This window comes from Euprymna scolopes, chromosome 24 (assembly GCF_053919585.1).
Source record: "Euprymna scolopes isolate OS-2025 chromosome 24, ASM5391958v1, whole genome shotgun sequence".
Lineage (NCBI taxonomy): Eukaryota > Metazoa > Mollusca > Cephalopoda > Sepiida > Sepiolidae > Euprymna > Euprymna scolopes.
Window position 1 is genome coordinate 79,499,937 of NC_136505.1, and position 27,500 is coordinate 79,527,436.

The 27,500-nt window shown below is 32.0% G+C and overlaps 1 protein-coding gene across 3 annotated transcripts in view; it reads left to right on the top strand.

Annotated features, from left to right (window-relative positions):
- Window positions 1-27,500, top strand: part of LOC145246788 (uncharacterized) — a 242,356-nt gene that overhangs the window by 176,092 nt on the left and 38,764 nt on the right. For all 3 annotated transcript variants that reach the window (XM_080108584.1, XM_080108586.1, XM_080108585.1), the window contains exons 14-17: window positions 412-526; window positions 1,741-1,849; window positions 16,144-16,300; window positions 21,484-21,594. In XM_080108584.1, coding sequence (XP_079964710.1) covers window positions 412-526; window positions 1,741-1,849; window positions 16,144-16,300; window positions 21,484-21,594 — 492 coding nt within the window. The remainder of the gene's footprint in view (window positions 1-411; window positions 527-1,740; window positions 1,850-16,143; window positions 16,301-21,483; window positions 21,595-27,500) is intronic.

The window sequence follows — 27,500 nt, forward strand, 5'->3', positions numbered from 1 at the left end:
TGTGTAGCATTTTAGCTGTACTCTATTATGATATACCATAAAAGCATCCAGAATGAGTTTAAAAAAAAAACAAAAAAACAGTCAATATATTTCTACTCCCCAGTTGTAAAAGGATCTGGTCTCTTACATGAACATCTAAATATGTTTGTCATTGTTTTCAACTGTTATCGTCAATAGGAGCAACATAGTAGCTGTTATGAAATGAAGACAATAAACAATAAATCCATTCTTTATATCAATTCTTAATAGATTTCTAAATAAACTAATACAATAAATTAAATAGATAAAACCACATTTTGTATTCTACACATGACACAAGGAAACACCAGATACCCCTTCTAGTAAACCTAATGATTTAATTAAGTTAAAGAGCATTTGTCTATATTAATGTTTCATTTACTTTTTTCTTAGCCCATGGAATTCAGTCTTAATGCTCCAACTCCTCCACGGAATTTTCATCTTCTTTGTGACCAATCAGTTCCTATGGATTCTCCTTTATCGGAACGACTGCCACTTACTGTACCAAGTGAGTTATATAACAAAGCTGTCAATTTTAAAACCAAATTTTTCATTTTTATAATTATACAGAAAATAATGTAGTGACTCTGTCTCCGCATTATATAGATAAAACTGCCTTTTGTAGAATTCTCCTATAACTTATTGAATTGTTTTGTTTACCTAAATTTAATTATAATTAAATTAATTATGAGTATTATACTCATAATTAACTTAATTATAATTAAATTTAGGTAAACAAAACAATTCAATAAGTTATAGGAGAATTCTAACTTTAAATTATAATTAAGCTCTTTTTGCTTGTGCAAGTAGTGAGTGTACGTCAAGATTTGTGAGCATAATTTTTTTTTTACTTTTTTTCCAGAATGTGAAAACTGAAAACAAACTTTTATAAGCATTTCTACCGAACCCATAATTTGAGATGATTTAAAATTGTGTGTTTACTTGTTTTTTTCCTCTATTTTTATCTTGCACATTAAATATGTTATGATGCACCATACTGGTCGTTTGAAAAAGCTGGCATAGAAGCTAGTGTTATCAGAAAGTATTAAAATCAACTCCTATAATATTTGTAACAAAAATTGTACAAAACAAAAAAAAACTTATAATAAAAACAACTTACACCATTTAGAATAGATTGAAGAAAGTTGGATGATGTCCGAGTAAAAAAAAAAAAAAGTTAGAAAGTTCTTTGGATTGTTAAATGTCTGAGAAATTATCTTCAGGCAAATATAGTGCTTTAGTGTCGAGTGGATAGGGACAGCAGAGAGAAAGGGGGTGTCTTCCAGTCGATCTCTCTGATTGACTGTGATTCTCAAGGGATCTGAAATAGTCTTTCTTGGTACTGATGAAATAAATGCACCCTGCAAGCTGATTATAACCAAAACAGGGGACAATTCTCCAAGAGTGAAAATAAGTAATTGTTTATGACTAATTCATGTCTTTCTCATTAATAATTATTCTGGTATTACTCTTTTTCTGATTTGTCAATCTTATAGAACTTATATGCTGCTATTGTCAGATCTGATATCACTTTTAGCATTTTATGATTATAAATCTTTTTATTTTATTTTTTTTAATTTAAAAAGCGATAACTCTTTTTACTTTTGATGAAAGTAAAAAAAACAAAAAAAACAGGCCATAATAATGTCTGATATTAAATCAGAAAATGTCAAAAAGTTTGATTTTATTTCATATTAAAATCTTCATTTTTTTCTCTATCAGTTGACACACCTGAAGCTGCAAAAAAAATCCAAATTGCTGCAAAAGAAAACGCTTTGAAAGTGAAAGCTCCAAGAAAGGTACAAAGGGAATCAGTTCTAGATCAACTAAGGTAAAATAATGAAACGATTGTTAAATTTTATTTTTACATTCTCAACCAAGTTTTTATTTTTATTTTAGACTAGCGGGGGATACCCGGCGTTGCCCGGGTGTTTAGAGGTGTGTGTGCTCGGGCGAGGTGTTAATCAAAATATAAGAATAAGCGAAGTAAATATTTTAAAACTTAAAAAAATCGAAAAATAAACACAAAAAAAAAACTAACGTAAGGCAAACGAACAATGTTAAATGTAGAAATCGGAAAAACAAAAACAAACGTGAAAAAGAAAACAGAAAAATGAATGTTAAAACTTCTTTAAAAAAATCTGAAAAATACCCCCCCCCCCAATTTTTTTTTTAAATCGAGAAAAAAAAGACATCTCACCGCGATTCGAACCGAAAACGTTTAGATAATGAGGCCGCGCTCTAAGCAACTGAGCTAAGATGACGTCACCGAAATTGTGTCGCTGTTTCAAATATTTAAAGTAAATCAGGTTACGACGTCGTATGACGCATGCGTAGAAGCGAACTCGTCATGAGAGGACGGTTTTTTCATGATTAGAAAGGTTTAAAAAAATTTTTTTGAATGACCAGATTGCGTTTTCTATGATACTCTCTGTGGGAAACAAAGATTGTATGCTTTAATTTCTGATTAAATTTTTCAAATTAAAATGCTTTGAAAATATTAAAAAAAAAGTGTCATTTTTCTCTTCCCAATGTTAGTCTTTATCATGTGACAATTTAAAAAATGTATCATCTGCAGATAAGAAAATTAGTATTTTTTTTTTTTAGATTGAGATTTTTATTTTTTCTCTCAATGAAAAGAGGGGTACATGTTGAGGAATGTTCATTTTTGTCACACTCAGATTTAGTCTTATGACTGCAATCTGCATATTTCACTTAGCAATAGAACTTTAAATTTAAAACAATATTAAAGTTATTCCTCTAGAGTCTTTAAAATATTTGTAAACATAATAAATACTTATAAAATCTTTTAAAATCCTTTATTTACTATACAGATCATCTGTTTTGAAAAAAAATTAATAAACAAAATCCAGATAATATTAGGAATTTACTCTTTTTCCCCCTTAAATATTTTAAATCTTCAGTGAAAAATAGTCTATAAGGTTTATTGTTGGAGAAATGGTTTTCTTTTTTTTTTTAGTAGTTTGTTTTACCAAATTCAGTTATTTTTTAATTAATTTCTAAAATAAAAAATATATATTTATTATATACATGGATGTACAAATACATTTATCCATGCCCACTCATGAATAAAGCAACATAACAAAAATGACATTGTTAAGTATTGAAATATATTTATTGTATAAACTTACTTCAAGTCAGAAAATAAATGCAATGTTTCTAACTTGGAAAGATTTAAAAAAAAAAAGTCACTTTTTTTTTTTTTTTTTTTTATATATCATTGTGAGATGATTCTTTGTTTTATTTTGATGTAAATAACTTCAATTCAGAATAGCATTACCACAAATAATATTTAGTCATTTATTTCTTTAAATTTTCATTGTAAAAGAAGAAATAAATAAAATTGTTTAACTAATCTAACATTTTCAGGGGGCAAAAAGTTTACTGTGGCAAAAACAAAAAAATGTGGTCAAATTTTATATATAAATTTAATAGAAAATGATCATCCACGTTCTGAACTTCTGGTCTTGTACAGAATTGCAGACATTAGTTTTAATAAATTGTTTTTTTTTTTAATATTATTATTTTAAGATCAGATATTTTTGTGTGTGTATGCATGTAATAACTAATCTTGACAATTTTTTTCTACCTTGTTTCTTTTTATTATCTAGGAAATTGCCAATTTTGTTTATTTTTATATATATATATATATATATATATATATACTAGCAGGGGGTACGCGGCATTGTCTGGGTGTTTGTAGGTGTGTGTATGGGGGGAGTAATAACCCTGTTTAAATATAAATATAAAAAAGACGATGTTAAAAATCGGAAAACCCAAAACAGAAAAAAAAATGGTATAAATAAACCTGTCGGATCGAACCTGCAATCTTAAGATAACAACGCTGTGTGTATGGGGGGGGGTAAACTAAAGAATAAGCGAAGTAATAACCCTGTTTAAATTAAAAGAATAAAAAAAAAATGTTGCCCAGGTGTTTAAAGGTGTAAAAGAAAAAAAAAAAAAAAATAGTTCAGGAGGCGGAATTGAACCCGGAAGCCTTGACGCGGAGGTGGAAACAAAAGCCAACCACTTAACTGTCTCGACCACGAGTGAGAGTAATTGATTAGTGTGTTAAGTTACGGCTTATAAAGCGAGTGAAAGAGGTTTGATTGACAGGAAGACGCTAAATGAGGTCATCGCAGGATCATTTTGATGACATGGCAGTATTTTTAGTTTTCGCTTTCCCAAGATGATGGTGGGGAGGAAAGCTCCCCATTTAAAGGGGATTGTCCAAATCGAATAGCAGTTGTCTGATATAAGGAGAAACTCCACATTGATCAAAAGCTGATTGCTTTCTGGACGTTTCGGCGCGAAAGCCGAGAACGCAAACCATTTTAATTTAGTTTCACCGTATTTATACTAAAAAGCCAAACAAACAGGCGACAGAGCGAAATAGCGCGAATCTTATAAAAGTCGATGTAAATAAATATAGGCGTGATGCGTGTTCGCAAATCGTAGATATTATTATTTAGACGGTATATAAAAAGTTCTAAGACATAGTAAACCCCTGGAAAATGCCAGCGAAAAAAGCCTTTGCCGGACAGACACACAAAATGTGCACACACATTTTGATTTTATATATATATACTAGTGGGGGTACCCGGCGTTGCCCTGGTGTTTGGAGGTGTGTGTTGATGGTGGGGGGGTAGATCAAAACAATCTTGTTAAAAAGAAAAAAATCGTTGGCCGGGTGTTTGGAGGTGTAAAAGAAAAAAAAAAAAAAGTTTTAGTAGAAAGGTAGAACCTTTGACGTGGAGGTGAAAAGGAAATGGAAAAAAACCCTGCAACCTAATCATCTTGACCACGGGAACAGATGAATTGAAAAGTGTTAAGTTGACGTTTATAAAGTAAAATTAGCAGGTATGAGAAAGTCGCCTGATGTTTGACCTAGTTTTGCACTGGAAACCAGTTTCTGTTTTCCCCGCTACGCGGCGATCACAAAATATCTCGAAAATAGCTTGTAAAAGTCGGGTAAATTAAAGATAGCTGCGACCCGAGTTCCTTAGTCGTAGATATTATTATTTAGACAGCATATAAAAGGTTTTAAGAAGGAGCGAGCCAACCGAGAATGACGGCCAAAAAAGCCTTTTGTGGACATACAGAAAAGGTGAACACACATACATACATACATACATACATACATACATTTTCGCTTTTATATATATATAAACTAGCGGGACTACCCGGCGTTGCTCGGGACTGTATAAACAATGAGAAAATTGAAGTTGATTTTGAACGTATTTGTTATTCTTCGGATAGAGGAATTTTTAATGTCTATGTATCGTTAGCTTTTTCGAGCAAATGAATATTTTACCTACCCTAGGACGGGTAGTACACGTATCAAATAATTGTACCTTATCTAGGATAAGTAATTTATACCATATATATGAAATAATGTTTCCTTTGCGGGGATCGGTAATATACAACACATATTTAAAATAATTTTACCTACCCTCGGACGGGTAATTAAAATTAACATAATCATGCTTCTTTCTACCCACTACTACAACCATCACATCTTTCCCGGATGAGTACATAAAACATTTTAACAAATATAGATCACCCCCTATAGAAACTGGCCTAGGAAACTTTCATAGAAAACCAACGTATCTCATGCAAGCTTGAGTAATGCCGGATATTCTGCTTTTGTATAAGTGCAGCTATCTAATACAATCCTGGGCGATGACAAGTATTCGTCTATTCTGTATTTGTACCTATATCATTTAATCCCAGGCGATGCCAGGTATTCTGTTAGTATTTATCTGCACCTGCATTATTAAATCCTATATATTTCCACCTATCTCATTCAATACGGAGCGATGCAGGGTATTCTGCTCATATACATTTCCACCTATCTCATCCAATCCCAAGCAACGCCAGGTATTTTGCTAATATATGTTCTAACCTATTTCATTCGATCCCGGTCAACGCCGGATATTCTGCTAATATATATCTCAATCAATCCAGTGAAATCCTGGCAACACAAGTTATTCTGTCCGTATATATTTCAATCAATCTAATTCAATCCAAGGCAACGCCAGGTATTCTGCTAATATATATTTGCATCTATTGCTCGTGTACTCTGCTTGCATATATTTGCATGTATCTCATTCAATCCCAGAGGATTCCGGGTAATCTGTAAGTATATATGTAGACGTATGTCGTTGAATCCGATAATTCTTGGATATGTTACAAATTTCCACAATCATTTTTCATAATTAAACCTACATATCTTCCCACTCTTACTAAAATAATAACTTTGATACATTTACATGTAATCATTTTTCATAATTCTTGGATATGTTACTAATTTTGACAATTATTTTTACGATTGAATTCCCATTATCCCCCCTCGTACTAAAGTAATAACTTTGATACATTGCCTGGGCTGTTTATCTTATTACAAACACACCAATAAAATAAATCAAATTTCATCATTTTTCATAATTCTTGGATATGTTACTAATTTCGACAATCATTTTTAATGATTTAACCAACATAATCGCACATCTCTTACTAAAGTAATAACTTTGAGACATTGTCTGGCTGGTTATTTCATTACACACACGCCAATCAAATAACTCGTATTTCATCATTTTCACAATTCTTGGATATGTTACTAATTTCAACAATAATTTTTCTTGATTTAACCCAAAGTATAGCCCCGCTCTTACTAAAAAAATAACATAATATGGACTGTCTATTTCATTACGAACACACCACATAATTCTTGGATATGTTACTAATTTCGACAATCATTTTTTATGATTTAACCCACATAATACACTCCCCTCTTTCTAAAATAATAAATTTGTGACTTTATCCGGGCTGTTTCATTATAACACACAAACCAAAAAACTTATTTCATCACTTCATAATTCTTGGATATGTTACTAATTTTGACAATCATTTTTCATGATTTAACCCACAAAATCCCCCTTCCACTTACAAAAAAACATAACTTTGAGACGTTATCTGGCTGGTTATTTCATTACATACACACCAATCTAATAACTCACATTTCACTGTTTTTCATAATTCATGGATATGTTAATAATTTTGACAATCATTTTTCTTGATTTACCCCAAATAATCCCCCCCCCTTACAAAAATCATAACTTTGAGTAGCAATACACATGAAAAAATTGAAATAGCTTGAAATATTTCAATGTTGGTATGCATAGAAAGAGCTTGATGAGCTAAGAAAGAATCTTTTAAAATTTTTTAAATCTGATTAAAATTAAGGAAGTTATGGCTATTTTTGTGCCTCACACGTTTGGATATTTTTCCCTCTTTAAGACCATATGCGTTTCGTCACATTTTTTACACTACTTTTTCAGTAAAAATGTCATATCTTTGTTAAAACACAAGACTAAGAAATGAAATTTACCATATAAGTGTATTTTTGTACAAGGAATCAGAATATGCAACTGAAAATCTCCCAAATTTTATGGTTTCCAAATAATCTGCAGTAGTGCATAAATATGCAGCAATTCCTTAAAAATGCCATGTATCCATAAACAGAAAAGAAGTTGGAGAACTCAAAGTTGAATTGTAATGTGCTTTATGTACAAAAAACTTAAATCTAAACATAAGACCATTTAAAAATGAATATATTGCAATATTTCTTTGGTATTATTGTAGATTAACACCTTCTGTTTAACCCCACTCAACTCCTTCTGACCACCCCTCCAAAATGTGATTCTACCTTTTTAGGAAATTATGTATAAAATGCCATGAAAAACTTTAATGAAAGATAAACAAATTATTTTAGAATTGAATGTAAAATAATTTCCTATTACAGGTCATTCTAGCATTTTAGGGCAGTTAACTGGTTTTTTTTTTCTATGGGAAAATATGCATGCTTTTTTTTTTTTTTTTTTTTTTAAGATGATTATGTGTAGTTTTAAGAGGGTTTCTATGCAATGAGAATATGGGGAGGGTTGCCATTCGGACTTTGAATTAATTGTAGGGCTAAGGAAAATTATGTGTGAACATACTGAAAACTTGACAGAGACAAAGCTAACAAAAACAATATTAGAGGGGGGAGCGGTTAGTTTCACAAAAATTTAATGTAAAATAATTCATCATTTCCTGGCCGTTCTAGCATTTTAGGACAGTTAACCAATTTATTTTTATGTGTATTTTTCTTTAAGGAAGGATCTATTTTTTGTTTGTTTGTTTTAGATGCTTGTATGTGGCTTACAGAGGTATTTTGTTGGGGGGGGGGGCTTGCCACTCGAACTTAGTGTTATTGTTAGGGTTAAAGAGTGTTTTAGGAGGAGACTTACCACACATAATTTGTATTAGAGGTGAAGTTAAGAGAGCTTTTTTTTCAAAAAGAGCGTTCAAAAATTTGTTGATTTCTATTTTCGAGGTTGAAGGTGTTAATTCCATAGGCCGTTTATACTACGCTGGAGCAGGTTGTAAAAATATCTTTCGCTTAATAAGTAGAAAAAAAAATAACGAAATAAAAAGCTTCCTAATTGTAGTTTGATGTGTTTTCTAACTGCTTTTAAAATTTCAAGAATATTGATATAGATTTTGAGGGTTTGTATTACTATACACATAGATTCGAAAAAGTTGTCAAAAAAACAAATATATAACAAATAAATGTTATCAAAAGCAAGTTACTTTTCTACCTAACTGGATAATTTTTTAGTGTTTTTATTTAATGTAACATGTTTATTCAGCTTGAAAACAGTGTTTACCGATGTTTTGGAAAATTTAAAATGGCGCCCGACTCTCTTGAAACGGTAAGTTTGGGGAAAAGAGTTAAAAATAAAAAAGTAGACAAAATACTGCTAGAAACTCGCTCAATATATGTTACCGTGACATAGGCTGACATATATTCGGTGAGTTTTTAACAGTATTTTGTATAGTTTTTGTATTTTTAACTCCTTTTCTCAAACTTACCGTGTCAAAGAGAGTCGGGCCGGGCGCCATTTTTAATTTTCCACGGTAAACACTGTATTTTTTTCGAGCTGAATAAACATGTTACATTGAATAAAAACACAAAAAATATATCCAGTTTGGTAGAAAAGTAACTTATCTTTCCTTTGATAACATTTATTTGTTATATATTTGTTTTTTGACAACTTTTTCGAATCTATGTATAAACGAGATTTTGATACTTATTTTGATTTTGAAAAAAAAAACATTTGTGGCTGTTCGCAGTAAAACATTGTTTTAATTCGCTGTTCAAAAACTAATTTAAAGAATAAAAGTGCATGCAAGCTATATATCTACAAAAGTTTTTGTTTTTTTAACCATGTTTTTAAATTTGACGAGATTTGTGAGAAATTGCAACAGATTTATAATGCCGAATTGGTTAGGATTGTTGTTATTATATATTCTGAAAACCGAATAGTTCTAAACTAATGTTATTCTGATAACAAAATAGCTCTAATTAAACATAAGAACATTTATATTCATATTTTCATGTTTTTCTTAATTCGTTCTTGAATAAAAATTAAAGAACGCGTGTTTGTTTACAACTGTGCTATCGCTGATTCTACAGGCTGGAGCTGCTGCTGCTGCTGCTGCTGCTGCTGCTTAAACTTCATTTGACCAAATTCGATTAAAAAGAAACAAATTTTTTTTTCGGGTAGGTCCTTTTAAATTATCAATTACCGCGGTCCTACTCAACATAAAACAATACTTTTAATTGATAAAGATAGTAAAAAGATTGATTTACTTACTACTGGGTGTCCGAAGAATTTTTTTTTCAAAATGTTCAATACTCGTCATATTAAAATCTTATTTTTAACGCAACAAAAAAAGAAATGGTCAAAAATATTTCGGACACTTGACAGTATTAAGATTAACACCTCTTCTAATTGGTTCCCAAATTTCATGACGAAATTCTTCATACAATCACGGTACGGACCTTTAGAAAACAGGGGGGGTCATTACAAAACCTTACCGAAAACGCCATTTTATGACGTTCACATTTTTATCACTTTATTTGCTTAAAACTCTTAAAATATATAATGTACATTCATATTTATTAATTCATTTGAAAGTATATTCATTTCCGAACAAAACAGTAGTAATTTGAAGACTTGAAGTGCTTTGGTTTAAAAAAATATGGCTATTTTAGTAGAACTACCTTGAAATCTGTGATTATCCAAAGCGTTTTTTCGTCCGTGTGTATTACTACTTTGAGACATTGTGTGGCTGGTTATTTCATTACAAACACACTAATCAAATAACTCACATTTCATCATTTTTCATAATTCTTGGATATGTTACTAATTCCTACAATTATTTTTCTTGATTTAACCCACATAATCCCCTTCCTCTTACTAAACTAATAACTTTGAGACACTGTCTCGGCTGGTTATTTAATTACAAACACACCAATAAAATAATATACATTTCATCATTTTTCATAATTCTTGGATATGTTAATAATTTCAACCATTTTTCATGATCACATAATCCCCTTCCTCTTACTAAATTAATAACTTTGCGAAATCGATCTACATAAAGCATTTTGTATTCCCAAGTAGTCACCCATCTGATTATGACCAGACTCCATGTTGCTTAACTTTGTTGATCTACATAAAGCATTCGGTATTTCCAAGTAGTAACCCATCTGATAATGACCAGGCTACATGTTGTTTAATATTGGTGATCTACATAAAGCATTTTTTATTCCCAAGTAGTCAGCCATCTGATAAGGACATGGCTATATGTTGCTTAACTTTAGTTATATACATAAAGCATTTGGTATTTCCAAGTAGTCACCCATCTGATAATGACCAGACTCCATATTGCTTAACTTTGGTGATCTATACAAAGCATTTGGCATTCCCAAGTTTTCATCCATTTGTTAATGACCAAGAATATGTTGCTTTACTTGGTGGTCTACATAAAGCATTTGGTATTCCCAAGTAGTCACCCATCTGATAATGATCAAGACAATGTTGCTTAACTTTGGTGATCTACACAAAGCATTTGGAATTCCCAAGTAATCACCCATTTGATAATAACCAAGACAATGTTTCTTAACTCTGGTGATCTACATTAAGCATTTGATATTCCCAAGTAGTAACCCATCTTCAAAATTGTCAAATTGAACCTGTAGTGCAGAAGCACCTTCAAAATTGTCAAGTTTGACCCATACTGCACAAGACCTTCAAAATTGTCAAGTCTGACCCATACTGCACAAGTCCTTCAAAATTGTCAAATCAAACCTATACTGCACAAACAACTTAAAATTTTTCAAATCGACCTATACTGCACAAGCACCTTCAAATTTTTCAAATCAGACCTATACTGCACAAGCACCTTCAAATTTTTCAAATCAGACCTATATTGCACAAGCACCTTCAAAATTGTCAAATCGGACCTATACTGTACAAGCACCTTCAAAAGTGTCAAATCAGACCTATACTGCACAAGCACCTTCAAAATTTTGCAAATCCGACTTAGACCGCACAAGCACCTTAAAATTTTTCAAATTGGACCTATAATGCACAAGCACCTTCAAAATTTTCAAATCGGCCTATAATGCACAAGCACCTTTCAAATTATCAAATCAGACCTATACTGCACAAGCACCTTCAAAATTGTTGAATCAGACCTATACTTCACCTATGTTACACAATCCCGGGCAACGCATGGTATTCTGCTAGTACACATCCACCTATGTAATACAATCCCAGGCGACGCCAGATGTTCTAGTGCTTATACACCTACTTCATCCAATCCTGGGCTATGCCGGGTATTTTGCTAGTACAGATATCCACCTATGTAATCCATCCCGGGCGATGCTGGGCATTTGGCTAGTACATATATCAACCAATTTTTCCCAATCCCAGGCGACGCCGAGTGTTCTGCTAGGAAAAATTCCATGAATTTTATCCAATCTCAGGCCATGCTGAGTAATCAGCTAGTATATATGTCATGCTAGTGCTGTCATACCATCCCGGGTGACGCTGGGTATTTTGCTAGTACATATACACTTATTTTATCCAATTCTGGGCTACGCCAGATATTCTAATACATATGCCGGCTAGTACATATATCAACCAATCTTATCTGATCCCAGGCAACGCTGGGTATACTGCTAGGAAACATTCAATGTATTTCCACCTAACTCGGGTAATCTGCTAGTACATAATACTTTTATATGAATTCCTTAAACTCTTCTTCCTTAACTGAAGATTATATAAAAAACATAACCTCCCAATACTAAGAATGGCTTTCTGAATGTTTTTTTTTTTTTTTTTTTTTCAGAATTTGGAATCAGCAGTTTAGCGATTTGTGATGTTTGGAATATGACATCTTGTCTTAATTTAATATACGAAAAATATATAATACGCATCTTTTTTTTTACTTGGTCTTTTGGCTAAGATCAAAGTGTAGTATCTGTTAGAATTAAAGCGGTTTCATCTTTCGCCCCCGCTAAGAAAATAAGGAAGAGGTCATGCTTTGCATGTCAAGCTTTAGAGAAACAATCGTCACTCGAAAATAAGGATGGCCTTCTAAATAATGTTTTTAGTTCAAATATGATTTTTGGAATATGACATCTTGTCTTGTCTCAATTTAATAATCGATATATATAAATTATGCATCTTTTTATAATAGAAGATAATGCTTGGTAGAAAATTAAGCTGTATAAGACGGTTACTTGGTCTTTTGGCTATGATGAAGGTGTAGTATCTGTTCTTAGAATTCAAGTGGTCTCATCTTTCGCCCCAACCCCCACTAAGAAAATAAGGAGTAGGTCATGCTTTGCATGTCAAGCTTTAGAGAAACAAACATCAATCGAAAATAAGGATGGCCTTCTAAATAATGTTTTTAGTTCAGATCTGACTTTTGGAATATGACATCTTGTCTCAATGTAGTAATCGATAAATATAAATTATGCATCTTTTTATAATAGCAGATAATGGTCGGTAGAAAATTAAGCTGTTACTTGTAGTATCTGTTCTTAGAATTCAAGCGGTTTCATTTTTCGCCCTCCCCCCTTCTCATTAAGAAAGTAAGGGGGAGGTTATACCTGGGATCTCAAGCTCTAGAGAAACAAACGTTAATCGGAAATAAGGAGTAGTTATGCCTGGGATGTCACCAAATCCATTAACCCTCATTTCATATTATATTAAAATGTGTAAGTATAAATGTGTAGTGAAACAAACGCTGATTTACTCATGCCTCCCACCTTCCTCCCTCTAAATAGAATTAGGACATAGTGTTACTAATATAAAAAAGAAAATGGCCGTTTTTTTTGTTTTTATTTTATTGTTGATAAAACAGGCATCGGCTGTCTCATGCTAAATATTTTTAAGCGTAATTTTTTTTTTTATTTACTTATCATTTTTTGCTTAATATTTTTGGTTAAAGTCTCGGATTTTACCTGCTAATAACTTTGGTAACGTTTTCATAATGTATGTTCATAGTTTAATTTGTATGATTGTTGCATTTTTTACCGATAACAACCAATATATGCAATGTTTTTATATACAGACCACCATTACAGCTTGCTGACATCAAGATCACGTGACATGACTCAGCGGATTTGGATACAGGGTGACAAAAAAAAACCCAGCCCCGTGTACACTTATCTGGGAGTGTAGGGACCCGTTTTTTTTTTTTTTTTTTTTTTTTGGGTACTTTTAAATAGACTTCAAAATACGTAATGTTTAACGTTAAAATTTCACTTTTTCTGCAGAAAATCGGTCAGCTGACCCACTTTTATTGGTCCTTTTGGGTCAAAATTTCGATATTTGTCGTCCGGAGTTTTAATGATACCAATTTTTGTTCTGTCTGTCGAAAGTTTTTGGCGGACATACAAACACACACACACACTTTGCCTTTTATATATTAGACTAGCGGGGGGTACCCAGCGTCACCCGGGTGTTTAGAGATGTGCGTGTTAGGTCAAAACAAAAAGAATAAGCGAAGTAAGAAATCTGTTTTATATTTTATATATTTAAACAATGTTAAAACTTCTTAAAAAAAAATCGCTGCTCAGGTGTTTGTGTTGGGGGGGGGGGTAAAAAAAAACAGTTTTAGTAAGTAGTTAGGATCGAACCTGAAGCCTTGAGGCCAAGGTGGAAAAGAAAGTGTGCAAAAAACCTGACACGTTACCCGCTCGGCCAACAAAGAACAACTGAAACACATTTGAATTTATTTATTTAATTATTAAAAACAGAACTGACACGTGCCCGCAATAAAAGTTAACTCCGCTACTTCTATTTGACCTCATTAATGAAGTCAAATAGAAGTAGCGGAGTTAACTTTTATTGCGGGGCAGCTTTTGGGTTTGTTTACCCAACTTTGGCTGATTGTTTCCCCGAGATGTTAGGGAGGGGAAACCAGCTCCCCATTGTCCAGATTGAATAGCAATTGTCTGATATAAGGAGTTTGGCTCCACATTGATCAAAGCTGATTGCTTCTGGACGTTCCCCGGTGTGATTGTCGGGAACAATTCTTAGCTTTGAATTAGTTTTGGTTTTATACAAAAAAGCTGAATGAACACAAGATGGGCTGAAATAGCAATAATTTTGTAAAAATCAATGCAACGCACGTGTGCAAATTGTATATATTATGATCTAGGGGCTATATAAACAGTTCTAAGTGATAGTAACCCACCCCGGGACCGTCGGCGAAAAAAGCCTTTTCGATACATATAAAAAATGCGAGCGCATTTGCCTTTTATATATATAGATATATACACACACACATACAGGGTGCCTTCAATAATATCTAGACTTTTTTTGTGCCAGCATTTAAAATTATCGTAGGTTTAAAAATTCAGTATGTTATTGCTATACATCTTATTAGATGACTGACCAATTTTTATGGTTTCAGGTTCAAATGAACAGCTACAACAGCCTGATTGTCACAGCTGGTGAATTTCAAAAATGCAATCTGGGCGTGAGGACACTTTAGAAAAATGATTGATATGCAATAGAATTGTTTTAAACTTGGAAAAAATGCAACAGAAATGTAAACTGTTTTTGATTCAGACTTGCATGAATTGAGCATCAGTTTTTGAGAGGCATAAGAGATTCAAGGAAGGCAGGGAGTCTGTGAGGGATGATGAGAGGTGTGAGAAGAGTAAGGAAGTCAGAACACCAGAATTGATTGGCCAAATAAAAAAAAAAATGTGGATAAGGACTGTCATGTGTCTATAGAAACAATAAGTGTGCAATTTGATTTCAGTGTGGGAACTCTACACACGATTATTTGTGAGGAATTGAAGATGCGGAAAATTTGCGCAAAGTTTGTACCAGAGGTACTCCATCTTTATCACAAACTATTTGATCAAAATAGGCATCAACCTTGCTCCGTATGACTTTTGATTATTCCCTTAGCTCAAAGAAAACCTTAGAGGCTGTCGTTATGAGACAATTGAGGAGATGAAAGAGGTTGTGACAAGGGTCATTGACACGCTCACACAAGAGGACTTCTATGGAGCCTTCCAGAAGTTGTTGGAATGGTACAACAATGATAAAAAAAAGTGCATTGTAGCCGGAGGAAATTATTTTGAATAGGACTAGAGTTTCATACATGTACGATCAATAAAAGTGTCCATATAAAACAACTCTGGAAACTTATTGAAGGCACCTCCTCATATATATATATATATATATATATATATACTGATTTTACAAAAATATAATTTTGCTAATAAAAATTTTTCATTTTTCTTGCTGAAATTTGTAAAATTTTAAACTCCAGAACCCATAATGCCCAAAGTATTTTAAAGTGATTTGTGATAGTACATAATGAAACAGAAAATATTTCTGATGTGCATAAAATAATACATAGTAATGTTTCTTATCAAATATTTATTTGAAAATAATCTTTTATTTAAGTTAATTTGGTTTTTTCTTTTTTTTTATGCATTGCAAAAGTGATATGAACAATGAAATATTGTGTATTTATTTTAACAAAGATGAATGTCTGTTAATCTCTAATGAGTAAAACTACTCAACAGATTTTTATGAAACATCACTAGTAGTATATTATGTTTAAATATTTTTATGAATTTCATATATTTACATAGATTTACTGATCAAAATCTGAAAGTTTTTAATTTTACGATTACAAATATTTTTTTTTTTAATTTTTTTTTTTTTTATCTAGCTTTGTTCCAGAATCTCAACACGAGAAAGCTGAAGAGAAAAAAAGCAAGTTGCCTGTCAAGATTGCAGACACATTCTTTCCAGAGGAAAAGGAATCTGACCATACACCAAAAGTGAAAAGCAATAGATATTTGGATAAGACTTCATTAAGGATGCAAGTAGGTGATAATGTATGCTATTTTATGTTTTGAAAAGCTGAACAAATGCTGAGTGACCAATCTAATCAAATTTAGACTTGGGGCATGCTTCAAAAGTGCTGCTTCATAGTTTTTAAAAAATTATTGCATGTATATGCAATAAGTTTCTTTTTTTATATATATATCCTAAAAATATGGGATAAATCATGAAATTCCTGTATAGAAAATAAAGTATACAAAGTTACACTGTCCATCAGAATAGGAGAAACAAAAAAACAAAAGGATGTCAAGAAAAGTAGTAATTATAACTAGACTCTGAACAGGACACACTTATGCTCCTACCTGTGTTTACTGAAAAGAGAAGCACCACCAATCTACCTACCATGTTAAGAATACTACACAATAGAACATATTGAGCAGACACTACCAGGAAAATGAGAGATCTTTAGCAAGGTTTACCCAGATAAATTTTTTTAATTCCTAAAAGTAAGAATGATATATAATAAGATATAGTCAAATGGTAGCTCTTATTCTTCTTTCCATCTCTTTTTGCCTCAACTTCCTTACTACAATTTTCTCTGAAAATATTTATTTTGCTGTACTTCAAATGGTAGAGGAGGTGGAAAACTTGTTTCATCAAAGGAGGACTTGCCGCCCTCCCCCATTAATTTTGAACTTATCACAAGAAATTGTAACTTGTTTTTGAGAATGTAACTTTCATTAAATATTGTTTATTTCTTGCATCAAACATTTGTAATCTTTTCTATTTTTGTTACACACAAAATAAATTTGAAATTTTATTTAAGCTAACTTAAAGCTAATTTTACCAGAATTTAATGAATTAGCAAAAATGAAATTTAAACATCTGAGATTTTACTTTCTTTTAGACGATTATGTGTGAATACTCTTGAAAACTTGACAGATGAGAAGGGAAATAAAAACAAACAATTTAAAAATAAGTATATTTGCATATGAAATTAACATAAAATGATGTCTCATTTCCAGGCAATTCTATCATTTAGGGCAGTTTACTAATTATTATTTTTTTTACATTTTGTTTTGTAGATATAGTTAATAAATTCTGATGTGCATTTTTTAAGAGTAAGAGCATTTCAGACAATAAATTATCTCCTTCTCAAAGGGTGAGAAAGCTTGAGAGAGTTAACTTACTAGAAATGCAAATGGACAGAGAACTCAACAGTTTGGTGTCAATTAACCATGGAGGGTTGAATTGGATGAGTAAGAGGGTTTAGAAAGGTTTGGGAGAGGGGATTACACTTGAACCTAAATTTAGTGGAAGAGTATGTAATTATTTTTCTTTTACATTTCAGCATTTTCACACCACATGCACAACAAAAACAACACAGTTTATCACCCAGAGCAAAAAGAAAATTTGTGGTTAACTGTCTAAAGAGTTAGAATACCCTGGGAATGGAAGATCATTTTATGTTAAATTTCACACAGAGGGTGAGAAATTGATGGGGTTGGGAAATTCATCCAGATTTTAGATTGTTTTACCATTGACCACTTACATCTCTAAAAATAGGTTCATATTCTAAAAACTTTTGCCTTTTAGTTTTAAATATTAAAAAGTTTAAACCTATTTTAAAAATTAAATATAATTTTCCTATCTAGATCAGCAAAAATTGTTGATGAAAAAGTAAAGATTTGAGGTGGGATGTAAAAAAAATTATAAGATTAAAATGAAATTTAATGTTTATTACCTCCGCTAAGAAGATTATATTTTTGATCGAATTTGTCATTCATTTTGTTTATGTACAGTCTAGTATCTGTATTGTTTAATCAATTACTTTGTCAAAATATATCGGTTATGGTCTAACTTAGAACTGATTTAATTTGGAGATAGCTAGATGAAAGATACAGGTCACAGAAAGGTGAAAGTCAACTTTGGATGATAATTTTGGATCTGTTCATTGTAAAATTACACTATTTGGCTCATATTGTAGTCATTGAAGACCTGCATTTTATATTACCATAACTATTCACAATTTTGGTCAAGGTTAAAATTTTGATTGAATTTCAACTTGCGATTTTTCCAAATGTATGGATCTACTACTTTTTCTCTTTAATAAGAAAAAATATCAGCCTGATGAGATTTTTTTAACTCCAAACAAAGCATATTGTCACTTGGAATGAAAGAGGAGACTGTGGGGAGTTGAGTAATGAGATATCTGTTCACATTTGAACGGTTTAGTACAGTCAGGAAACAGGGAGGAAATTTCAAAGTCTAGCAGTCCGAAGGAAGAAACTATTAGATTAGAAAGCTTTCCAGCATCTAGAGAAAAGACAGGGTTATGCTGCTTATCAGGTTAGTCAGGAACATGTATATCAGTAGGGTACAAGTGTTGAGTTCATCAGAGCATATTCCATTAAAATACTTGTAAATCAGGCACAGGTATGCAGCATGGCCACATTTCATTACAAATGGAAGGTCATTTTCTAGGGTTTCTGCCATTGCCTTGGATATGTGTACATTCGTTTTTCCCTTATGTCTATTACACTGAGTAACACTTTTAATGTTGTCTAAATTTCTACCACTGATTTAGGGTATTTTTGCACGACTGAATCAGGAAATGGTATCTGTTTCTTTCCATCAGGTCAGGTTTTTGGGCTAAGTTGATTTGGAAAAAAAAAAAAAAAAAATCAGATCTTGTGACAAAATCGATTACATTATTGTGGCATAATCATCTGATTTTCTTAACACATAGCATTCTAAATATGTTTTTAAAAGAAAAAAATGTTTTTCCAACAACATATATTGATTATCTGATAGAAACATCGATTACTGTAAACTAAATGGGGGACATCGATAAAGGTAAGTACATCTAAATTGCATGTTGCTTCAACATTCTTCAAACTTCAGGGCTTGAATTTCCATTTCTTTGAACTCCTGGAATGCTCAGTGGCAGGGAGGTGTCTTCAGATTCCACAGTCATCAATCATCATGATTGCGTTTCAGCGACCCTGATATCTGATCTCAATCTCTTTCAGGTCCTGATGGAATCTCTTTCCCTACTCATCACTCATAGAACTCAGATTCTTAGGAAACTGAAAAAGATAATAAAGAAAAATAATTAAAAATATGTTCCATTAGCCTCTTCAACAAGTGAAAATAAATAGGGCATCTTGACGCCCGTATTGCAGTCCAGGTTTAGGTTTCTAAAGCCAGTCAGTATGTTATTGACAAGTTTTGCATAGTTTCTGGCCTTATTATTGCCCAGAAAGTTCTTTATTACCAGAACAAATGCTTTTCACTCTTCTAGTTCCACTTTGTTCATTGAGTTTTCCAACTCTGGATCTCTGAGCTGCCAAATCTGTCAAAAGTACCAACTGTCAACTTCTCCATGGTCAATTCTGGAAAAGCCTGGCACAATTAAGTAAAGTAGTCATCATCCTTGTCCAGAGCTTGGTGAACTGCTTGATTAAACCAAGTTAGATGTTCAGTAGTGGGAGTAGTATTGTCACTGTACACCAGAGGATTGTTGATGACTTTTTTTTTTTTTTTTTTTTTTTTGCAAAGTCCTAATTCTTCCTACATAGGCCAGTCCTTTTTTGTGTATGTAGAGCACCAATTTTTGGAAGATTTCATGGTTTTATGACTTCAGACTAATCCCTTTTTGACATAAGAACTATTGAGCCTGAATACTTCTTGCCATTAAAATATGGCATTTTATCCCCGCCAACTTCTAAAATACTCCACACATGCATACATGTGAACAAAAATGCAAAAAACGACATGTGGTCATAGCGTAAAAACTTAACCTGAATGAGCAAAAGCTAATGCGACTTTTGGATTCATCACATCAGATTCATCCTAAATCAGCTGAAAAACGCAAACAGCAAATTTGTTGATGAATGTTATAAAACATTATATATATATATATATATATATACCCATCTGATGGGTGTAAACAAAATAATGCAACAGCCAGTGCAGCAATACTCAACAAATCAATCAAAAAAACAAGCAAACCTCCCAAAAGAAACATCAATCAATCAGTGCCAAAATACATGCTCTAATCCTAGCCTCTAATAACAAATAATCCAAATTTATAATCCTTTCAAGCTCCTAATCTACTTTAAAAGCTATCAAAAATAAGATGGACGACCACCTAATTGCAAAATTACTGAACAAATTAACAGAATTAAACAGTCAAAGAAATCACTTTCTGCTGGATACCGAGCCATTCTGGTATCAAAGGTCATATAGCAGATTCAGCAGCAAAAACCGCCTTAAATCTCCCAATTGATGTAAATTTTAAAATTTCAATACACAGATCTTCAGACATATCAACAATGGAGAAATGGCAAATTTACTGGAAAGAAAGCCAACCCATTTGTATACCTTGTCAAACACAACTCACAATAAAATACATAATAATTGAATGCACTAATTTTGTAATAACAAGGAATAATTTCTACAAAGAAAAAAAATATTAAAGATTTATTTGATAAAAACAATCTCCACATACTTTAATATCTTAAAAAAATTGGTCTGTAAAAAAGAAAATAGCGGAGGTACCCGGCGTTGCCCGGGTGTGTGGAGGTGGTGTAGTTAGGAACCCTGGGGAGAAATATATATGAGTTCATTCTTATATTGCTAGGCAAATGTATAAAATCTCACAACTTGTTTCTGAATATCTTTGCAATAAACAAAATCTTGTAATGTTGAACACAATAACACAGACTGTTAGAAAAGAACATAATTGTAATTTGAATCCTTGCTAATAATCATCCTTTAATATGTTGTGATACTTTCAATTAAACTTTGCAATTTTAATTTCATTGCTGTTGTAAGATGATTTCTATTTTAATGTCATTTTTATTAGTTTCTTGTATGTCTGTCTAGGTTTTCTCACTATCACTTCAATGTTACTGATTTTAAATTAACAAGTGACCTTTTGAATAGCACAACAATATACATTAAGAACCCAGAGATGCAGTACTTCAGCTATGGTGAATTTCATACTGTATATGTTAACACTTTTTTTCACTGAACATTAAAATCATATGAATGAATAAAAGTTGAAGTTTTTCTTTTTTAGTTTTAATCTTTTAGACAATAGCAATAAATGTTCTAGTTTGATTCCCCCTGCAGTTAGAAATTCAGATATACCATTCAGTATGAAAGGCAAATTTCCAAAAACTTAAATACTTAATCAGAAAGTTTTTACATTTTTCAGATTCAATCATTAGGAGTTAAAATCGATGACCAAAATATCAAATCCAAGCAAACCAGTTGTGAATCTGATGACTCTGAGATGAGGAAAGGTGTAACCATCTGGGCAGATCAGGTAAGTTATCAGATATTTTTATTTTTTTATTATTGTTCTTGTCGTCTTTATTGTCAAAAAGGCAGAATGACATTTGTAAGTTATACTGATAAGATATTCCTTAATGTTGGTTTTATATTAAATTCCATTTCAATATTAAGGGAAATATTTTTCATTATGCTTTTGATGAATATATTTACTTCTTTTAATGTAGAATACAAAAAGTACCTTTCTTTTTCTCTTTTTGTTACAGTCACTAGTAATCTCACTTGTGTGTTATTTTTATATATATAAGTACTGTTGATTTTCCTCTTGTGATTGTAAACTCTTTTACTACAAGCTATATAAAAAATGCTTTGCCAGTGATTTATGGCAAACATGGGTTTGTGTTGTGAAAGCACATTTTATTTTCAATCAAGTACGTCAATTTTTATATTTAATCCTGATCAATCCTGCCACCCAAATAACTGGGTACTAATTTAATAACAGATAATTTTTTGGATGTTCACCATTTCATACTTCCCTTCCCGGTTCAATTGGGTATTGTGGGTATTGGTTAGAAACAGTTTGTGAGTTTGAATGTCAATCATAATTATTTTTACTCTGAAATGAACTAAAACATATTAAATTACAATATTGAAGATTTTAATTTCACTTTATTTGGTGTAATTTATAGAAATTAGGACCCTGGAATAAGTAGAAGTGGAAGTAGTCCAGTATATAAATAAATATATAGAGTGAGCCAAGAGTAGGTGAACTGGCTGGTGTTAGGGTTATATCAGGTTGCCAAGAAAGTTCTTACTTTTTAACTTTTAAATTCAGATGAACATAACTCGGCTCAAACAAAAATTTATTAATCGAAATAAGCACCATCAGAATCAACACGCTTTTGCCAATGCAAAACAGTTGTATTTATGCTAGTAATGTAAAAATCTTGTGTTATGGTGGCAATGAAGTCACTGAAGGCGTTTTTGATATCGCTTAGGTTTTTGAAGCATTTCTCATGGAGAAAGTTGTCAAGATGCTTGAAAAAGTGGTAGTCGGTGGGTGAGAGTTCTGGAGAGTATGGTGGATGAGGCAGTTTCGTAGTCCAATTGGTTCAACTTCTGCATGGTCGATTTAGCAACATGCAGTCAGGCATTGTTGTGGAGGAGAATTGGGCCTTTCCTCTTGACTAATACTGGATGTTGTTTAAGTTTCTGATGCATTTTATCCATTTGTTGACACTACTTTTCTACCATAATGGTTTTGGCTGCATTCAAAAAACTGTAATGCAGATCACCAAACAGTCAACATGCCTTTCTTTTGGTGCAACTCTGGCTTCGAGAAGTTTTGTGGAGCTTCGTCAATCTCTGACCACTAAGCTGAGCATCGCCAGTTGTCATAAAGAACCAACATGTCATGTCAAGTCACAACCTGGTCATGGAATACGTCATTCTTGTTGCGTAAAAGAAGGGAAGATAGCACTTCATAACAGCGTTTCTGTTGGTTGCCATTCAATTTGTGAGACTCATTTATCAAGTGCTTTTGTTTTTCCAATATATTGAATTCAGAAGCAAGTTCTTGAACAGTTGTATGTGGATTGGCTTAATTGATCGTTGTCAACATCCAATGGCAAACCACTATGCTCATCATCTTCAAGACTCTTGTCACCAGCATGAAATTTCTTAAACCACCATTGTACTGTATGTTCAGTAGTGGTTCCTGGGCTAAACGCTTCATTGATATCACAAGCTGTTTCAGCAGCTCTTCCGCCATGCTTGAATTGAAATTAGAAAATTGTGCAATTTTTTTTTTTTTTCCATCTTGTATTCAACATTCTGATAAGACATAATTGTTTAAAAACGATTATAATTTAAACAATAGTGAAAAACGCTCCTTAAACTGATATATAAAGTAAAGGTATTATAATGAAAATTTATTTGAAAATACATCATTTCAAATAAAAATTAAAAATTTTGAAAAAACCTAATCAACCTAATAGTTATAAAAGAATTACATTAATATAATTGATACATAAACCTATTCAAAATGCTGTCCACCTACTTTTGGCTCACCCTTATCTCCTATAATTTGATTGCAGAAATTCCCCTCTGGACCAAATTATGGTAGGTTTGCAATAACAGATGCCACATACAAATTTATTATGTCTAAACTTTTACTGACCATTTTATGTAACTTTTGAACGCAGTTACAGTGTTAGAGACACATTTATTTGCTATAATAAAATACTATCTTACTTACTACGAACGACCACATCATGATTGCCAAGACCTACAGATAAAGTAGTTTGTATTTTCCCCTCAACCTGAAAAGTCCTCCCAGACTGGTTAAATATATAACAATTATAACTATATTGACCTGACACCCTTATTAAATTAAACACTCGCACACATACAACTATCATTACACTTCACTATTCGAAAATAATGATTTCTTCCCACTAACATTCTAATTATTCTCATAGGCTGCGACCATGAAATTCTAATATTTTGGATTATACATAATCATACAAAAACAAACACGTCAGCCCTTATTCAAGATGGTCGCAGAATTGCTGTGTATTGTTTTAAATCATTTATACTATACTATCGTCGCTTTTCCTCTATTTTACATACTGATGTTTACAAAAATTACCCATAACATTTAGTTTAAAGTTACACAAACAAAATAGTCATAACTTTTGTATAAATTAGTGCAGCTACCTCTGGTGATATTTACAACTACTGCAAATACCGTGGCTTTGTTGCTTCAATGTCATCCATTATGGCATTTTGCATTATTAAGATTAACATTAATTACATATTGTTACATTAAAAAAAATTATCTCGCAATTTTCTTTTTATCATGTCTGGTTTCAGCATCCTAAATTATATAATGCCAAAATGAACTCTTAGTAAACGATTCCAAAATGTTCTCTGTAACAGAGTATTAATAGAAAAACAAAAAACCCCAATACTTACCTTACATGAAAACATTTAACCAGGAAGCAGCAGCACCTTTCCTTGGATTAGCAGTAAGTGATATGGTACGATTTTTCATTACACTTAACGAACCAACAATATTTCCAGTTAGTGACATTTACACATTAAGCTGCGGCAACTATTTCTTTTTTTCTTTTGAAAAGTACACGTAATGATAATGTTTCTGAAACATTTGTCTTCTACATTAAAATTCGTACCAGTTTTCTTCCTTTAATGATTGGATTTAATAAAAATATTGTTGGATCGAGCGTCAACAATTATGAGATGCAAATATGAACGAATCTCTGGCGGACGGTTAGGAAATTGACCTCCCACACCCACTCTAAATTCCAAAATTTACACTTTATTTATGTGAATCTCATCAATTACAAACTTACCTTTCAGATATAAATTATATATGACTTTTATCGTTGTGATCAGTTTTAAGTTATAATGTATAAAATAAGAAAATCGAAATTAAAAATGTAAATAATTTGCCCATAACCACTCTGCACCCACCTATATAACAATAAAAAATTTTAAAAAAACTATAAATACACCAAGCCCCAAAGGAAAAAAAAAAACAAACAAAAACAACAACAATTACTCCTGATAATTGGACACACCAATAGAAAGTGCTTGAAAAGAAAATGGTTGATCAACAACTTTTGGGTGCCATTCTATACAACATGCTAGTTGATATAAAAATGACTGCTCGGCAAATGGAAAAGATATCCAGAAAAATTGGAAAACAGAATAACTCTGTCATGTTCAAACAGATGTGCTTATATATATATAAGTTATGAAAATATATCTGGTAATTAAACTACTCAGAATTGTTTGTGCTTCATCCCTATAAAGACTCATCACGCTAAAGTATATGGAATTCATGTTAACAGATGTTTTTAAATATATGTGGTGTTAAGTTTAGCCAACTAACCAATCAGATTCATTGTTACTGCTGCACATAGGTTAATGTTTTCATTAAGTATTGGCAGTGTTTTTCTTAGACAAAGGTTCTTGCATAAAGACCACACATGTAATTTCAACAATAACGCTAGCATTTAATTAATCTGACCAAATCCCAAAAACAAGAATTTGTAAAACAGTCCTTTCTAGAATCAACAAACAAATAAAGAAAGATTTAGAATTCAACCAGTGGGTCAATACTGTCATGACTTGGGTTGAAAAAAAAAAAAAAAATAAATAAATAAAAGAATTGACATTGTGTATTTTTATCCGTCTATATTCAAAGACCTATTCAACATCGCGCTGGAGTTTACCGGAATATATACTGATATATCAAACGATGAGATTCACATCGTGTGTGTGTGTGTGTGTGTATATATATATATATATATATATATATTACTTCAGAATAGTTTTTATTTAACAATCAGTTGTTATGGAAACGTGAGATTGTAGGTTTACAAAATATTACTGGCAGTAATATTCTATAAGTTATCCACTCTAAACAAGAATTGCTCGATATGCAAGATAGAGCAAATAAATTAAATTGTAATTCAATGAATTTCAAAAAACTCATTGAAATCAAATGAAGTGGTTGAGTTTCATATCAAAGAATTTTTATTATTCTAAATAAGACAAAGAATGTTTTAGAAAATTAATCTCCTTAACCTATAGGGTTTCGATGTCTACCATCTCATCAGAGGAGAGAAAATATTAGCAAATACTTATAAAGGTATGCACCCTATTGGCTAAAGTCAGTGAGACATGGAAAGTCAAAGTGAAAATAATACATTTATCAGAAGTCCTGTAGCAGGAGGATTTGCAGAAAAAGGATATGATTTTTTTTTTTAGATCTGTCACGCTATTTGCTAAAGTCAGTGACAGATCTAAAAAAAAAAAATTTATATCCTTTTTCTGCAAATCCTCCTACTACAGGACTTCTGATGAATTTATTATTTTGATTTGTGTGTGTGTGTATATATATGTGTGTGTGTGTGTATATGTATACCATGTGTGTTTGTGTGTTGGGGTGGAGAGGGCTCCCATAAGCCGTGGTGAAGGCAACCTTTCTAGGAGAAGCAAATCTCTGATTTAAAAAACCATAAAGCAGGAGACCAGTACCCGCATTAAGCTGGTCTGTAGTTTAACTTGTTGCTGGCTATCTTGCTTGTTGCTGGATCTCAACATTTTGAACCAAGAGAGAGACTTAGCTGTCGTACAAAGCTAAGACTCTGTAACATCACCTGTGTATAGATACTCCCTCAGGCATTTGTCTATAAAAATGGTCCTGTGGCGATGGAAAAGTTATGACGCATGGAGGCTTGAAATGCTAGAAACATGTAATAATTGATCTCAATGACCGGCTTTCAGTATAATGCCTGTAGGACTAAGAAAAAGTAATTTCTGGGCTCATGGACATTAACTGTCTGAGGGAGTGGCATTCGTCTGACAAGACGTTTGCAATCATCATATATGTATGTGTGTGTATATGTATATGTGTGTGTGTATATATGTGTGTTTATATGTGTGTCTATATGTGTGTGTGTGTGTGTTTATATATGTGTGTGTTTGTATGTGTGTGTGTTTATATATATATGTGTGTGTGCGTGTGTGTTTATATGTATATATATATGTGTGTGTTTATATATATGTGTGTGTGTGTGTGTGTGTTTATATGTATATATATGTGTGTGTGTGTGTTTATATGTATATATATGTGTGTGTGTGTGTTTATATGTATATATATGTGTGTGTGTTTATATGTATATATATATATGTGTGTGTGTGTTTATATGTATATATGTGTGTGTGTTTATATGTATATATATATGTGTTTATATGTATGTGTGTGTGTGTGTTTATATGTATATATGTTTTTATATGCATATATATGTATATATATGTGTGTTTATATGTATATATGTGTGTGTATAAATATGTATATATATGTGTGTGTATATGTATATATGTATGTGTGTGTATATGTGTATATGT